Raw genomic sequence first — 16,609 nt, forward strand, 5'->3', positions numbered from 1 at the left:
TATACAGGGGGGGGGGGGGGTGGGGGTCAATAGATCGTGGTCACGTTTGAGACTATTTAGTGGAGCGTCGTGATTTCAGACCAGCAAAATTGCCAAGTGCAAAAATAATATCACAAATCTCTCTGTGCCTGGGTTTGATTGGCATTGCTTTAGCTGCACCTGCAGTTGTACCGCTAACAAGCAAAGATGCTGCCCTCCCTAACATAACCGACTGGATGAAAAATGGATTATTTGAACGTGATTTGAAACTCTCAAAAGAATTTATCTTGGACCACTACAACTTCAGCAGTATTCCTGGTGGAGAGAAGCTTCGGGACTTGCTTATTGAAAAGGATGATCGATCCAATTCCTCAAAACGTATCGAGCGACGTGGGGCCGTAAAAAAAGGAGCGATTAATCTATGGACTGACGGTATTGTACGATATCGAATTTCAAGCGGCATCTCGCAGTCAACTGCAGCATTGATCAGAAGAGCCATGGATCATTTTGAAGATCATACCTGCTTGAGTTTTGTTACCGCTAACTCGGGAGATTACATCGACTTTGTCAACACTGACAGTAGATGCTACTCATGGATTGGAAGACGTGGCGGAAGGCAAGTGATTAACTTAGAGTCCACAGGATGCGAACATTTTGGAGTTGTTGTTCATGAGATTGGTCATGCGATTGGTTTTTGGCACGAACAGAGTCGACCGGATAGAGATCAATATGTGAACATCCTCTTCGGTAATATTGTGAGCGACGAAGCTCAATTCATGAGAAAGAATGACAATGCAGTTGACTCATTAAACTCCATTTACGATTATGGATCAATCATGCATTATGGTCGAACATACTTTAAAAAACCAGGCTGCTCGGGATCTGGCTGTACAACCATTTCAGTTAACAACCAAGTTGAGTACAATCGACAAGGCAGGCCCTCTTTGGGACAGAGAAATGCACTAAGTGTTAACGATATTAGGCAAACGAATCTGCTTTATGGCTGCCCTGTGATGAATCTTGAAGTGTATATTCGGCACGCTCGAAATCTTAGAGACACAGACCCATGGCTAAACGACCCAGATCCCTATGTGAGAGTTCAAGCAAGACGGGCCAGCGATTCCGTGGTGACTAAATCTACCCGAGACATAGGAGGAACAACAAGTCCAACTTGGAATGAAAGGCTTAACTTTGGCTGTCAGATATGGAAAAATTTCGAATTACAAGTTTGGGACGAGGATAACTTTTTGACATTTGGAGACGATGAGATGTCGAATAAAGAGTTGGTCTCAGTGAGTCCTGGGAATCATATCAGCCAAAGGCATAATGCGCATGGTAACGGATATCTTATTTATGACTACAAATTGATTAAAGACACTAATGATTGCCGTCCCAATCGCTGCCAAAATGGTGGTACTTGTATTGACGAGTGTACAAGCTATCGATGCTTATGCCCACAAGGATATTCCGGAACCAATTGTGAATATCTGTCTGGGAATCTTGTAGTGTATGCTCGTTACGGTCGAAATCTTCCCGACAAAGATGGGTGGTGGAACAAAAGTGACCCATACATGGAGTTTATTGCAGTAGATAGATTCGGTAATTCGCGCAAACTAACCACAAGTGTTAAGTCGGGAAACCATAATCCAAACTGGAACCAGTCACTGAACTTTGGCCGTCGAGCTTGGAGCTACTTTCGAGTAAGGGTGTATGATTCTGATAATAATGCTGATGATGCAATGTCCAGTAGTGAGACCTTCTGGTTGCCCAGTCCAAATTATTCACGATCTTACGTTTCTCACAACTGCTACAGTGGTAATGCCGTGTTTGACTATTCTTACACTAAATGAAAACTCGATATACTAACTAAAGACTACATGTATAGCTACATTATAACTGAGATTTTCCAGTTACTTGTGTTGTGATAATTATGTTGCTGATTGATTTTCCAATAGTATAGGTTTGAAGCTACGTTATAGTGTATATTTGCTACATAATTATCTGTTTAAAATTATTATCTCAATACATCACAATGAAGTGTTTTTGCTGTAATTCAGAAATTCGAGAAAGTTTATTTGATTATACGTGCATGCGCATGTATATACGCGAAGCATTAATCTTCCACTTCCCCCACACAATTTGTTTCGTTTTCTCTGGTGTTTTAATAATCTTGAACCATTACAACTTCAGCAGTATAGGTAGAGAGAACAGTGGTGGATCCAGGGTCAACCAGCCTTCCAGTTAATCTACAGTGGAACCCTCTATAACGGACACCTTTGGGGAAAATGTTTTGGCCTTTATACAGAGGTGACGTTTGTTGAGAGGTTGTTTTGTACACAAACTGTTCATTTGGGACCTGGGTGCCTGGCCGTTATTCGGAGGTGGTTGTTAACAGAGGTTCCACTGTATTTCTGTATATTAAACTTACTGATTCCAGTAGCTATACACAATGTACTGTCATGAAAACCCACTACAGAGTTCTCTCAGCATGATAAGAGGGTGGGTGGGGGCTGCCTACTGTCTGGGTCAGCTAGTCTGGGGCATTGGGGGCTTGAGCACCTCCCTGGTCTCTTAGACTATGTCTATCGCTCAGTACTGGTCCAGCTAGCAGGTATTAAGTAAAACCTCAGTGAAACCCTCCTTTCACAATTCCTGGATCCGCCCCTGGAGAAGCTTTGGGACATGTTTATTGAAGAGGATAATGGATCAAATTCCTTAAAACGTATTGAGCGACGTGGGGCTGGAAAAGAAGGAGTGATTAATCTATGGATTAACGTTATTCAATAATTATGTGAGAGTTCAAGCAACACGGGCCAGCGATTCCGGGGGACTATATACGTCGACCTTACAGTGGATTTTCTCATTGGAAAACATGGTGGAATAAAAGTGATTAACTTGCGGTCTCTGCTCTGCGAAACGTATTATTGTTGGTTTTTGGCATGAGTAGAGCTGACCGGATAGAGCGATATAATTATGCATGTATATTACTTTTACAAACCATCTCAGTTCATGAGAAATGATGATTACTGAAATTCACTCATTTGGCAGGCACCCCATGCAGTGCTATAGATATTAATATCTCAACATGCTCATTATGAGGTGACCTCGTTGCTTCCCTGCAGATACAGCTTATCTCCCTCATGATTGAACCACTAACAATGGCTGCCAGCACAACTCAGGTAAAGTATGTCAATGTATAGTTAAACGTGTTGCTTGTAAACATTTACAGTATAGCCAATGTAATTGTTACCTTAGTAACACCTACGTATACAGTATCTATACCATAGTCAATTCAAACATACGAGTCTCTATAATTATTAGAATAGTTGTAGTCTTACAATTGAACGACATGAAATATTTTTATTCCTGAAGGCTGGTATTTCATCGTCCAATGAGGTGATGACGTTACTGGGGGAGGTGGTCTCCATGCTCGCCGTCACTGACAACGGACGACATTGCTTGCTCTATGGGAGATGCAATAAGTAAGGACAACGACGATATAATATTACACTACAGACTCTACAGTAACTGTGAAAACTTCAAAAAAGGAATGCTTTGGGAAAATTATATATGTGTTGTTCTCGTAGATGCAGCGGTTCTCCATTTATTAGGAGCCACTGTGTTTGTTGTAGGGACTTAAATGCGTATCTATAGTAACTCCTTGTTGTACCGCCCCCACACAGATTATCGGAGGCCCCAGTCCATGTCATAGTGAAGTTTGTGATAGACGCTCTAACCACCTTCACCCGACAGCATCAGTCGACTAACCTCAGATCTAGAGAGGCCATTGCGTGGTTATCCGTTTGTAGGCATCTTTACAACACTAGCCATGGGCTGTTAGTGATTGAGCGTTACCAGCTGCACAGGCACATAGCAACCGCTTGGAAGAAGGTGTGTGGGTGTGGGTGTGTGTGTGTGTGGTACGTGGGTGTAATGATATGGACTAGATAAACACATGCAGCGTCTGGTATTGTCTCAGGAAATACAATAGTAGCAATATACACTACCTTACGGTCATGAACATAAATTAAGTAACGGATGTCACCCACTCTTAGATACGTATATATATATATATATATACATGTAATAAAATAAAAAGACCACTTTAGTTCCCTGTTCCCAGGAAACCAGATCCTTATATTTGTATTGTTAAATCTCTATTCATTTGTAGTTCTTCAATTCATATTTATTTTTGCGTGCAACCTACGTACATGACATTGTACATGCTGTATACATAATCCCTAACATTAAGTGTAGTATAAAGTACGTGTGTAACTTTTCTCTATAATTATAACACATCTTACAGGTTAAAGGTTCCACGGATCAATCTATGGTTGAAGACAGCTATTCACTAGAGGAATCATTGATCGACAATCTCCTCAACTTTGCTGTAACGCCCAAAGTAAGTCTCCCCGGCTATACTGTTTGGATTGGGTTTGTGTACCCGAGTGCCACATGTTCATATGTTAATTTAATCTAATCTACGAGCTCCTTTTTTTAAAAGCCCTGTGGCCACAATACATGACGTTACATGTATTCCTCTCCCTTAGCAACCATATTAGACAGGCGTGTACGCTAATTTTGTGCATTTGTATGTACTTTGCTGGGGCAGATAATAATTGGGGAGTATAATTATGATGCACATAATTATGTTTGCAGGGGATGCTCCTGCTGTACCAGAGTGGGTTGATGTCCACCTGCACTGTGTATATGTGTGAGCGTTACAAGCTGAAGTTACAAGTGAGTATTGCAATAGTCCAGGCCAGAAAATGTCATGTACATGAGTTCACTAACTATAGTGCAGTCTAAGATTGGCCTGTTAGATTTCAAATGCATGTGCCTCTTTTATGTTGTAAACTATACATGCATGTACATGTATGTAGGCCATAATTATTAGAGGTGGTTATTTTTTGTCGATTTTGGTCTAAAAGTGGTTAGTTGGTTATAGTACCAGCAACACCGACCAGTGCATGAAGGCATACATGCACTTCCCTGAGATTGTTCAGAGTGTTGCAATTTATAGCCAGTACGTATCAGTATGGATAAATAATGCTATTACTGTATGTAGGTCAGTAAACACGAGAAGTTTGGCTATGGTTGCATGGTGACACAGCTGGCATCAACAACGGCTGGGATCAGCGAGCTCAACAAATGTGGTCAGCACTTCTTGTAGCAGGGACTACAATAATAGTCCATGAATGTCTGTGATACAACTAATAATGATGTTATAGGCTGTCATAACGTATATAGAACAGTATAATTATAATGTCTCATTTGCAACAAGTGCGAGCCTAATAATAGACGTTATTTATTTTGTATTGATCTAAGCATACAACTGTACGTACCATATGGGATAGACCTTCCTATAAGCTATGAATGCACCTTTTAATTAGCTTGAAATTGGTTGAACTAGTTAAGAACTATATTCGTACTCGTGTTTGGACTGGTCCTCCATGTATGTATAATTATCATCACACTCAGGTTTCATCTCCATGCTTGTGCAAGAGCTGTGGACACTTCTAGACGAAGGGGACGATGACTACAGACTGACCGCACCCAGGGCACACCCCCTGGACCCAATGGATAGGGCCTCACACAAGGTGACTAATTATAGAACCAATTAAGGCACATATGTACATGTACGTTGATGATGAAACATATTTAGTAACATCATCCATGGAGATAAGTTATTGTATACAAATTGATTGTACAAATGTGCATGTGTACTCTGTATATGGCACATGCCTGAGGCTATTTACTATGCACCTCCCCCTACCCTCTCATAATGTAACGTATAGGCCATCATCAACCTGCTGAATGTGCTATCATCCTATCCTGCACTATATGAGGTCCTACAAAAACCATCAACCCAACCATCGACCAGTCCATCCAACTCTCCGTCTACTGTATTTGTAAGTTAAATTGTGCTCTAATAATTATTGTATCACCACATGCAGAAGCATAATTAAATCAAATACCTGAGAAGTATATCACAGTCATGTACCCTAGGGTATATGAATGTATACCCTGGAGGGTATACATGGGATTTGTACCCTGGAGTATCCTGAGAGTTTCAATGGATATTCCTTAGTATCAGAGCACATCATGGTACAATTACAACTGTATCAACTGCATGTATTATCATTCACTGGTGTATCTGTATTATAGTACTCTCATTACCTCATCATCGTACTTACTTCAGGACCTCTTGGACACCTTGGTGATGGTCGATTCTGAGGAAAAAAAGAAACGCTTACTGAACTATCAAGAAGCTCACTTGTTTGGATTGAGGTACGTATACAGAAATCGAAACATTGCTTGCCTTTTGAATTTTTGCCTGTACGTTTTTCAACACCTTGAATTATTGAGAGCACTTTTACTATTCAGCCTTCGTACTGGTTGTCTTTTATTTATAATTACGTGTAATAACCAATCCAATCCAATCCCATGCATGCACGCAGGATAGTGAGCACCCTTGTGACGTGTCTAGACTCCCTACTCTATCTGGAGAATCAGTACCATCTGACCGAGGCCCTCTTCTCGTTACAGAAAGACGGCAGACTTGAGAATGGATCATCAGATATCGACAGGTGGGGGTGGGGTGGTTCTGAAATCAGAGCTTGTTATCTTAATTTAGAGGCATCCAGTTTTCAAACAAACAACAGCATAAGATTATATGATGCTTCAAACTACGTACAGTACGTGCATGCATGTAGCCTAAGATCAAAGTTTGTGTGACGTAATTACATGTATGGCAAAATGTCTGTAATATACTCACACACCCATGCAGTGACTTGATAGTGGTTGACGAGTGTTCTATCGAGCGTAACCGTCTGCTGGTGGCCTGTCACTTTGTGGGGGGTCCCACGGAGAGAGCCCTCCCACCGCACTATCTCACCAAAGTGAGCTCATTACACATACTGTACTCTAGCTATATACACACGATTATACTTGAAATGCTCATGCTTCTACGGTTAGAACGAAGCTTTGGAAACAGGCTATTATATAGGGTGCACTTGTCATGTGGCTCAATCTTATTGCTTCCATGGTGATTTAGACATTCAGGCTACGTACGTGCGTATAAATATTTGAATACAGATGTGTGCCACTGTTTCCATGAACAAGCTTTTACTCTTATACTGTCGTAGGTGAGTGATGAGTACTGTTGGCCATTGTTCAGTAGCTACCCTCCTCCCTCTGTGTATCAGGCGGCACTAGCCCTGAGGCAGTCAGACGGCAGGTCTAAGTCAGGTGAGTCATAAATGGCTTGACTGCATGTGTGCCATTCGAAGCTGTGATAGTAGTACTATATACAGAATGTGTAGTATTATCATTAGTTGTCATGTACCTAGTGAAATGAGGTATCGTATTAAATAGTAGGTATTTTTTGTGTAGTAAAATATTCGGAAAATGTCTGCACGAAAACCTTTAAAATCAGCAAACAATTTGCTTACGAAAATATGTGTTCAAGATAAACGAACTTTTTACCTCACGAAAATTACTCGTTACGGTATACGGTATACGTATAAATTGTCAATTTGTTATTCTTAAAATTATGTGGTAGAGTACGTAGCATTCCTAAGGAGTATATTGTCCTCTTCTCCACTTACAGCAGCTCTACTGAGACAACTGAAGACTGTCCCGCCCTCTGACAAGTGTGAGGAGTGGTTGAGCAAGACCAGGACCTTGTTTCAGGCTGAAATCAGGGATTTATCACAAGAAGGTGGTTCAGTACGATTGTGCAGATCATGATTTATATGGATATTATGCAATAGGTGATAATCTATTGCACATAAAGTCGTTTGAGAGTTTTGCCATTAATTGTTATTGTTAGCTCCCGTACTTTCTACGTATACGAGTGTTATTTTTCGTATTGGGTTTCGAATGCAAAATGTGAGTTTTCGCATAATTTTATATCACATACAAGGTCTTGGCAAATGATTAACCATTCCATAGACTACATGTGTGTACTGTATACTTCCCTAATCCATGCAGTGATGTCAACTATGTTGCTGAGAGTTGTGGCCGTCCTTTCCAAAAGCCAGCTGTACGCTGTCTTCCCGGCCAAGGCTAAATCTCTTAGTGGCGAGTCGACTGGTGACACTTCACTGACAACTGTCGAGGAACTGGGCGTGGAAATGGTGTTACGGTAGGTGGGTAGTTTTCATAGGTAAGAGCAGCTACACAGCTATAATATCCGGATAATCGAATAGATAAACCACACCTTGATCCACCCACTTTATTGATAAACAGCAGTGCCACATGGTTTTCTGCGCATGCGCAGAAGATATGAAGACCTGTCTCCATAGTAACAGCTGCAATGCGCATGCGCATTTCAGGGACACGCCCATTTTCTGATAATGGAGGGCCGGATAATCGAGGTTCTACTGTATTGTAATTTGATTCAATGATCGTACCTGTTGTGTATCAACTGCTAAAGTAGTGTTCAGGTTAGCCTATAGGCTAGCTAGTTGACTGTTCGTGGCAGCTAGCTAAAGCTAGCTATAATTATACGCAAGTTTATTATGGGTCTTCCCTGGCTAAGTATGGGATTTTCCCTAGTCACGTGTGACCAGAAGTGGGTGTAATCCCAAAAAATTTCGCACTGCGCGTTCGTTAATTTTGAACCCCCCTTTCATTTTTCCTGGGTCCACCACTGTTCTGTCTACGTCAGTCTATACATGTATATAGCGATAAATTGCAACTTAATCGCTGCTACTAAATTCTGTCTATAGTGTGTATAGAGAACAGACCAACAATAAATTGTATTGTAACTGTATACGGAATCCCTAATAAAAGTAATGTAATCAAGACACTGATTGTATGATACATACATTGGTTCCATTCCATTGTGTACATTGTATGTATGATTATGTAAACTGCATGTAAGCCTCAAATTAATGCTCGACTTACGACTTACGTTATTAATTAGTCGGTTTTAGCTTAATCGATTGTTACATGTACGTATCTCAGTGTGAAAGTGTTTGATTGTCCTCGTTCTCTTGTTCAGGTATGGACAGATGTTGGGATTGCTCCAGCCCTCACATCACGATAAGCCGTTGACTCAGAGAAAGGATATTAGGACACTACTCAAGCGAGTCAAAAACTTTCTACGAAAACAACAACACACATGTGCAGGAGGTAAATCGTATATAGTGTTGTAAAATTGAGAGCCAATTAACATTGCATGGTAGTAGGAAACACATTATTTTAAGAGATCGCCTTTGTTTAAAGTTTTTCCTACACAAATGTTTGGTACGGTGGGTACCTGGCTTTTATCATGGAGTTGATGGGATTTCTTCAGGGGTGGCCGTTATGAAACACTACACACTCTATGCACAATTTGATTCAGACACAGCTGATGGAATGAGGTGTGGTTTCGATTGGTTCACATCCTCCATCTTTCTACTCACAACGGGGTCTCTTAAGTCATCTACCGAGTGTCTGGAACAGCTGTCAACGTTGATACAGTCCGTGTACATGTGGACGTCTAGAGCTTATTACAGTGTGAGTGCTCATTGACTTTATCGTTATGACTATGCAGTCATTTCTAGTTTACTGTATAATGAAAAAAGATCTTTAATTAAGGGTGCATTTTGTCTCAGATTATAGTTGTGCACTTATATATCATAATTATAAGCCAAAATGTTTTTACTAATTAATTACTAGTTAAAGCTACGTGCACATATACCTGTATATAGGTTTGAAAAGCTAGGTGTCTACCTAAGTATATGTACGCATGCATGCTTCGTGTATTCTATTTTTTTCCCTTTAAGTCACTATGACCGTCTCTTGATTTTATAGGTTCATTTACCAGTTGATGTTGCCTCTAGTGGCATAAGCCCAACCACATACGTCACCTCTCACTTTGTGGACTATATTCTGCAGGTACGTTAACCATTAACTAAAGTATCCTATAAGAATTATACTCTTGCAACCAATAATATTATTCCTTCTCCAGTCTGAAGTTCCGTTGGTGTCCTCAGCTATCAGAATGTGTGGCTATGCAGTGTCTCAGGTTAGCATGTGTATACTGCACCACTTTGTCTTTTATAGAGATCGAGGCTGTATTTTGGTGGGAGGTTAAATTAATACCGTACGTAAAGAGAGTAATAAATATTTAATTGGTGCAAATGTTTGTATGAACTGCTTTAGAATTCTAAATAATTATTTGTACATTATGGGAGTATGCATGCATGTACGTGCATGTGTGTACCAATGATCATGCAGTTTTCGTTTCAACTGCTTAGATTTGTCAGCACTGGTTGAGGCAGTGCTTCTGGAACTTTTTTGACTGGCCTGAGATTTCGCGATACTTGACTGTCTGTATTCTCTATGGAGTCGATTACCAGGTGAGCAGTTTTAACCCACTGTGTGTGAGTAAGAGTAAAGAGTATGTACAGTAATAGCCACTCAATTTTGATGGGCATTTCAATTTTATAGGAAGATTATTTTCTCTATCCTCTTTATTAAGTTTGGTGGCTTCATTGTAGTCCACTTTGCACACATCTCTATACACAGGTCTACTACTGTGTGTCCGTGTTGAAGTATTTAGAGTTCAAAATCTTACAACATACTCAAGAGCAAGATCTTATCGTGTTTCTAAAGGTATAATTTGTGGTGTGCTTAACATGTACGTACCATGCACAATTTGTGGTTTGTTACGGCTCATTACACAATCATGCTTACATGTACTTTTAAGAATACTTCCAGTTATGGTACAAAGTTGTGCAGTTTCATCCCTACTCCAACCAGTTCTTACGTGTGTTTCCACACATTTGATTAATTAATTAATATTGAACAAAATAACATGCATGTACGTATTGTAAACGTGGGCTGTTCTGATTCACACAAGGTTAATTGTGAAATGCCCCCTATACAGGAAGAGAGCCTCGATGGCTACCGCTGTGCTGACTGGATGGAGTTCATGGGCGACCTAGAAAAGAAGTTCAGAGACACTGTTTTGAAAGAAATGCGAAAACTGTTGTGATCTCCCGATGGTAGTGCTATTTGAGCAGTAATAATAATACTAATTCAATCTCTTGACTGTTTATAACACAGTAGGCGTTATTGGCCCAGCAGGTTTTCCCAATAAGTTTCACTATAAGTTATGTAAACACAGTCACTGTGTGATAGACGCCATGCAGTAATAATTAAGTCACTTGGTAATAATTATCATAATCGCATGTTGTCCTATTATTGACTGTGATTCGAGCCCTACTATTAATTATACTAATCACTGAAAATTGTACTTTAAGATGAGAAAAGACGGTTAGGTAAGTGATAACAGATTTAAATAAGTTAGTCCCTCTATTTAAAATACTGATGTTCAATGCAAAATATATATTAATTATTTAGGACATGTATAGCCGAGGCTTAATCTCAGTGTTGTATGTATGCAATTGAAATTGTTGCTGTACAATAATTTGTAATTACACTAGCTGTCAACGTGTCCAATTTTATGAGATCCTTTTACTTACCATTATAATAGAATTAACGAAAGTGATGGGAATACTAGGCAAAGTTCTGTTTGTGGGTAGTCTGTTTCTCTTCGTCTGTCTCTACTCAACAGAAGGGGCCGTGTACACCATTTCTCCAAACGGTTGCAACAATTGTATCAGCTTCACATACTTCCTGGAGAACACAAGTATCCTTTCAAATTCTACCATCTACTTTTACCCTGGTGTATATAGAGTGCATGAAGGTAAAGCGTACAGCATTGTAAATGCAGGTTTACAAAATGTTACAATCAAGACACTCGAACAATTAAATGATGGCCAAGATGATGGGATTGCTACTAAAGCTCAAATGTATTGTACTAACCAGTTTAAATTAGCGTGGCTGTTCATTGATTGTAAAGACATTCATGTTGAAAACCTAGAGATGATAAACTGCGGTGTTCCACTAGATTCCTTTGTTAGTTTCATTGGTGGCTCCTTTTTAGCGACTATCGAGTCACTGGTTTCCACAGATACACTAGTAACTTTGGTACTTGCACGAGGTTCGAATTTTACGCTATCAAATGTACGTTTGAGTGATACACAAGGCCTCATTCTTTTTGTTTTTGATGTCGGAATTAGTTTCCAAGTTAGTCGTAGCACACTTAATGGTGCAGTTTCAATTTACACTAGGCAGCAAGAGCTTGAGCTTGAAATGCATGAATCAGAATTTTTACCGCGATTATCCACTGGCTCAGAGGGAGATTTATACCTGGAGGGCGTAACCATCAATACACAGGCCGATATGAGCCTCACAATACGAAATTCCACTTTTCAAGGTTACGATGAAATTTATTGTAATTCACTTTCAATAATGTATGGTATTTGCAGCTCATTGACTCTGAGAGTGATCAGTGTGTTGTTTAAATATGGCGGTGTGTCCGTTATTGAACCCATAGGAGACTCACAGTGGAGCTGTGTACGGCCAAAACAGATACTAATTCACAATTGTTCATTCATAAACATTTATTCCAGGACCGGTGTAGAGGTTAGTGGTATTGCTAGACGACAGATGGTTAAATATGAGTATACAAATGTGGTTGATCTGGCCCTATCAAATTCAAAATTTATTGGTTGCAAGCAAGGCTTCAAGCTTAGGGAATTATCAGCAGAGTTAAGTGGAAACTTATTTGAAAACAACAGTGCTGCTCTAAATGTGAATAACTGTACGATCATATTTTATGATGCGAATAAATTCATACAAAATCGAGAACGGAGATATTCATTTGGTACAATTTTGTTTACTGAGTTATGTAGAGTTTATATTAAAGGTTATCTACTGATCACAAATAACTTGGGAAATAAATATTCTGCAGTTATTGTCAAAAGATCTAGTTTGTTTATTAGCGGTAAAGTAAACTTCATAAATAATGTCGGATTTTACGGTGGTGCATTATCGTTGTACTCTGGATCCACCATAACACTGTCTCCTCAGTCACGAGTGGTATTTATTGACAACCATGCTTTCAAAAGCGGTGGTGCGATTTATGTGGAAACTGAAAGCTATGTTGGTGACAATTTGGATATCACTTGCTTTTACGATTGCATGAGCCGCTCTTGTCCAAATCCAGTAATTTTTTTCTGTAACAATACTTCTATTCAAGGTGGAGATTCTGTCTATGGTGGCTCTGTGGATGATTGTTCAAAGAGAAGTAAGGACCGAATTTCGATGTTTGATAGAATGGTAAACTTCTGTGATGAAGACGAAAGTACATCTCTTGTTTCATCAAAACCCATCCGATTATGTTTTTGCAACGATTCAGGATTAATCTGTGATGTCTTGTTGGTAAATGTAACGATCATACCTGGACAAACATTTGAGCTAACTGTCATGGCTGTGGGTCAACAATATGGTACAATTTCAGCGACAATACAAGCTAAACTGGAACTGAAAGAGGAGTTGCTGGCACACATTGAACACTCTCAAAGGAGGCAGCTAGTATTTAGGACTTGCTCGGTTGTTAGGTACACAATTTATGGAATTTACGGCACACATGTACTTTATGTTTCCATCAGGGAGTTGTCAGATGTTGATATTTGGGATAATTTAGAATATGGTCGTTTTGGTACTTCCCAGGAGAAATTAGGGGAATATTCACCGGAGGTGCCACTTACAATTCAAATACATTTACAGCCTTGTCCTCTTGGTTTTAATTTTGAGCAAGAGTCATTAAGTTGTGTGTGCCTACCCTTTCTTGTTGAAGCCTCCATACATTGCAACATCAACAGACAAACAGTCATTAAACCCACAGATCTTTGGATTAACGTTACCAACACTACTGCAATCATTCACCGACACTGTCCAATCGGATATTGTAAAACAGCCGGCATAGAATTTTTGCTCAACGACCCCAGCACACAGTGTTTGCTCAACCGTGATGGAACACTTTGTGGGAAGTGTGAGGGAAATATGAGTCAAGTTCTGGGGAGCTTCAGTTGTAGAACGTGCTCTGATTTCTGGCTGCTGTTAATCGTACCTGTTGTAGTTTTGTGCGGTATTTTACTCGTCATTTTTCTCATGGTTTCTAATCTTACGGTTGCCACGGGAACAATCAATGGATTGATCTTCTACGCAAATATTGTTCAGGCGAACAAAGCGATTTATTTCAGCTCCCAGACAAAGATTTCTACACAGATATGTAGCGTTTTTATCTCCTGGCTCAATCTGGATCTCGGATTCGAAGTGTGCTTGTACAACGGTCTAGACGCTTTTGTTAAGACAATTCTTCAACTAGTTTTCCCACTCTACATATGTGCTCTGGTGATAGTCATTATCTTATCAAGTCACTACTCTATTAGAGCCGCTAGACTCAGCGGAAACAATTCAGTTCAAGTCTTGGCAACTCTATTTCTCCTCTCATACTCAAAATCTATACGGCTTGTTATCACTGCACTATCTGTGACACGTCTTACTATTCATGACTACGTTAATGGCTTCAACACCACCAAGTTTGTGTGGCTGTACGATGGAAATGTGAACTATTTGCAAGGCAAACATGTTATCATTTTTTTGATTGGTGTTTTCATACTGATTGTAGTGTCACTCCCATTCACAACGTTACTGTTCTTTGTGCAATGCCTACAAAAGATATCCCATCTCAAATACTGTACGTGGGTTTGGAAAATGCAGCCACTTTTCGATGCTTACACCGGGCCTTATAAGAGCAAGTTCAGATACTGGACTGGACTTTTACTCCTAATTCGTGTGGTTTTGTACACTGTATACACAATGAATATTGATGGGGATCCATCCATTAACCTACTCGCTACTGTTATCGCAATTCAGTTACTTTTAGTACACTTAATAACTGTCGGTAAAGTTTATAAATCAAAGCTGTTGGGAATTCTGGAGCTATCTTTCCTGCTGAATGTGATCGTTCTTTCTGTTAGTAGCTTGTTTGCTGTACACATCAACAAAGACCAAGAAATTGTAACTAATATTTCAGTGTTTCTGGCCATTGTTACATTTGGAGGGATTATGGTTGGGCATGCAGTTGTGTCACTGAAGTCTTCCAAAAAATTGACTAACACTTTCAATAATAAGAGAACGAGGAAAGATGTGATTGAAAATGTGTCGGATATGCAACAGAATCGAGAATTGAGACCCATAATACTGCAGGTTGTGTCCCTTGACGATCTTCAAGATCCTCTTTTAGAGAATTAGCATGCACTGGAACTATAATATATAATATCGGCTCTAGCACATAATAGAGTGCATGCATGCAGTGACTCTTTGCAGTGTGTCTATATATTGACTTTTCTTCAGGAGTACCTAAATAATCCTTGTTTCATCACACTCTCTAGATTAACGCACAATTAATGTTCATAACCTATGTTGCGTTCCAACAAGGCTGATGGAATAAGGTGTGGCCAATTTTGATTGGTTCCACATATCCTCCATTTTCTATCAGATGTGGCATAAGCCCAACCACATGCATAATTATGTCACTCTTATTTTTCCAACATTCATGTTCGAAGCCTTAATTGTCAGGCAACCGTCTGCAAATGCATAGTGCATGAGTGTTAATTAAGGGATGCACAAACGCCTGCGCAAGTATGATTTATATAGGAAATAAAAGCACCACGGGTTCTGATGCCTCGGTGGAGGTGTCAAAGCTATGTAACATAAAGCTATAAGCTATTATACTATCTATTGCTTAGATTTTAAATTATAATAATTCATGCATTAATTAATTTTGCTGCTGCACAGAGAAAATCGAAAAGTGGGTAATGATCGACCATGATTGTTGTCAAAAGGATCTATGCCTAAAAGTCCAAGTCTAAAATTAATGTACCCCACGACCCACACACACACACACACACACACACACACACTATTCACCGTGATGCTAGAGTCACCCCTTCACTGGTGTGGACAGAATGAGTAATCTCGTCTTTGGGTGCTACGTCATTAACCTAGCTGAGCAGCAGCCACATTTCCGGAGAGAAACGATCCTTTCACATGGAAAATTAAATGAGGAAAGATCCGGCAAGAGCACATGAGTATCTTACTAAGGGGATTCTGTATCGGCTAGCTATGTACAAATCACATCATATATAAATTAAGTCGGTTAGGCTGACTATTGGGTACTACCTGATTCTTCCAGGTACTACCTCAAAAAAGGAATTTCACACCTATTAAAACGGCAATAAAAAGCAATTGGCAATAGTGTGCAAAAACAAGAATAAAATGTGAGTGCAACAGCCTATAAATTTAAAGTGGGTACTGCTCAGCTATATTTTCTAAAAGTTTTTCAAGTAAATCCAATGCTCCAAACCTTCTTCTCCACAGAAACTCAATAAGATATGTGGGGAAGAGGTTACTTGAAGTATTCATGACTCCTTGCTTTCTCATCATTCGTTTAGTGCATGACCAATGTCCCTCTACACTCTGGGTGTGAGCCCCGGTCACTGGATCAACGAAGTTCTCTGAGTGGTTCACTGTTTGGTGGGTGTATCCAGAGATGCCAACGTCAAAGTAGGCACGCCATTCATCAGATATGACAGTTGTTCCAGGCCTGATATAAGTTTGGATTATTGGCATGAGAGTTTGCTTCGTCCTGTCAGGAACGACCACCATGAAAGCATTGGATGTTCCTCGCTCTATACCACCAAACACCCAGTGGCCATCC

The 16,609-nt window shown here is 39.8% G+C and overlaps 2 protein-coding genes across 3 annotated transcripts in view; both read left to right on the forward strand.

Annotated features, from left to right (window-relative positions):
* The window catches only part of LOC135335887 (protein broad-minded-like), a 36,129-nt gene extending 20,823 nt beyond the window's left edge, over positions 1 to 15,306 (forward strand). Inside the window, exons 12-33 of one of the 2 annotated variants that reach the window (XM_064531546.1) lie at positions 3,102 to 3,158; positions 3,352 to 3,461; positions 3,663 to 3,870; positions 4,286 to 4,381; positions 4,639 to 4,719; positions 5,048 to 5,135; positions 5,461 to 5,579; positions 5,778 to 5,891; positions 6,182 to 6,270; positions 6,441 to 6,569; positions 6,770 to 6,881; positions 7,128 to 7,230; positions 7,592 to 7,702; positions 7,975 to 8,128; positions 8,990 to 9,120; positions 9,332 to 9,486; positions 9,784 to 9,867; positions 9,941 to 9,997; positions 10,230 to 10,331; positions 10,501 to 10,587; positions 10,862 to 11,255; positions 11,471 to 15,306. In XM_064531546.1, the coding sequence (XP_064387616.1) occupies positions 3,102 to 3,158; positions 3,352 to 3,461; positions 3,663 to 3,870; positions 4,286 to 4,381; positions 4,639 to 4,719; positions 5,048 to 5,135; positions 5,461 to 5,579; positions 5,778 to 5,891; positions 6,182 to 6,270; positions 6,441 to 6,569; positions 6,770 to 6,881; positions 7,128 to 7,230; positions 7,592 to 7,702; positions 7,975 to 8,128; positions 8,990 to 9,120; positions 9,332 to 9,486; positions 9,784 to 9,867; positions 9,941 to 9,997; positions 10,230 to 10,331; positions 10,501 to 10,587; positions 10,862 to 10,969 (2,295 nt within the window). In that variant the 3' untranslated portion in view covers positions 10,970 to 11,255; positions 11,471 to 15,306. The remainder of the gene's footprint in view (positions 1 to 3,101; positions 3,159 to 3,351; positions 3,462 to 3,662; positions 3,871 to 4,285; positions 4,382 to 4,638; positions 4,720 to 5,047; positions 5,136 to 5,460; positions 5,580 to 5,777; positions 5,892 to 6,181; positions 6,271 to 6,440; positions 6,570 to 6,769; positions 6,882 to 7,127; positions 7,231 to 7,591; positions 7,703 to 7,974; positions 8,129 to 8,989; positions 9,121 to 9,331; positions 9,487 to 9,783; positions 9,868 to 9,940; positions 9,998 to 10,229; positions 10,332 to 10,500; positions 10,588 to 10,861; positions 11,256 to 11,470) is intronic. The other variant, XM_064531547.1, reaches the window with a different exon arrangement.
* On the forward strand, positions 52 to 2,031 carry LOC135335979 (uncharacterized). The gene has a single exon (XM_064531723.1). It carries the CDS (start codon positions 216 to 218, stop codon positions 1,827 to 1,829), a length of 1,614 nt encoding a protein of 537 aa, XP_064387793.1. The 5' UTR covers positions 52 to 215; the 3' UTR covers positions 1,830 to 2,031.
* Positions 15,307 to 16,609: the final 1,303 nt, after the last annotated feature.

Source organism: Halichondria panicea, chromosome 5 (genome assembly GCF_963675165.1).
Source record: "Halichondria panicea chromosome 5, odHalPani1.1, whole genome shotgun sequence".
Lineage (NCBI taxonomy): Eukaryota > Metazoa > Porifera > Demospongiae > Suberitida > Halichondriidae > Halichondria > Halichondria panicea.

What these genes read in the sequence shown, in the direction of transcription:
- LOC135335979 (XM_064531723.1), top strand. Translation starts at nt 216, where the DNA reads ATGAAAAATGGATTATTTGAACGTGATTTGAAACTCTCAAAAGAATTT.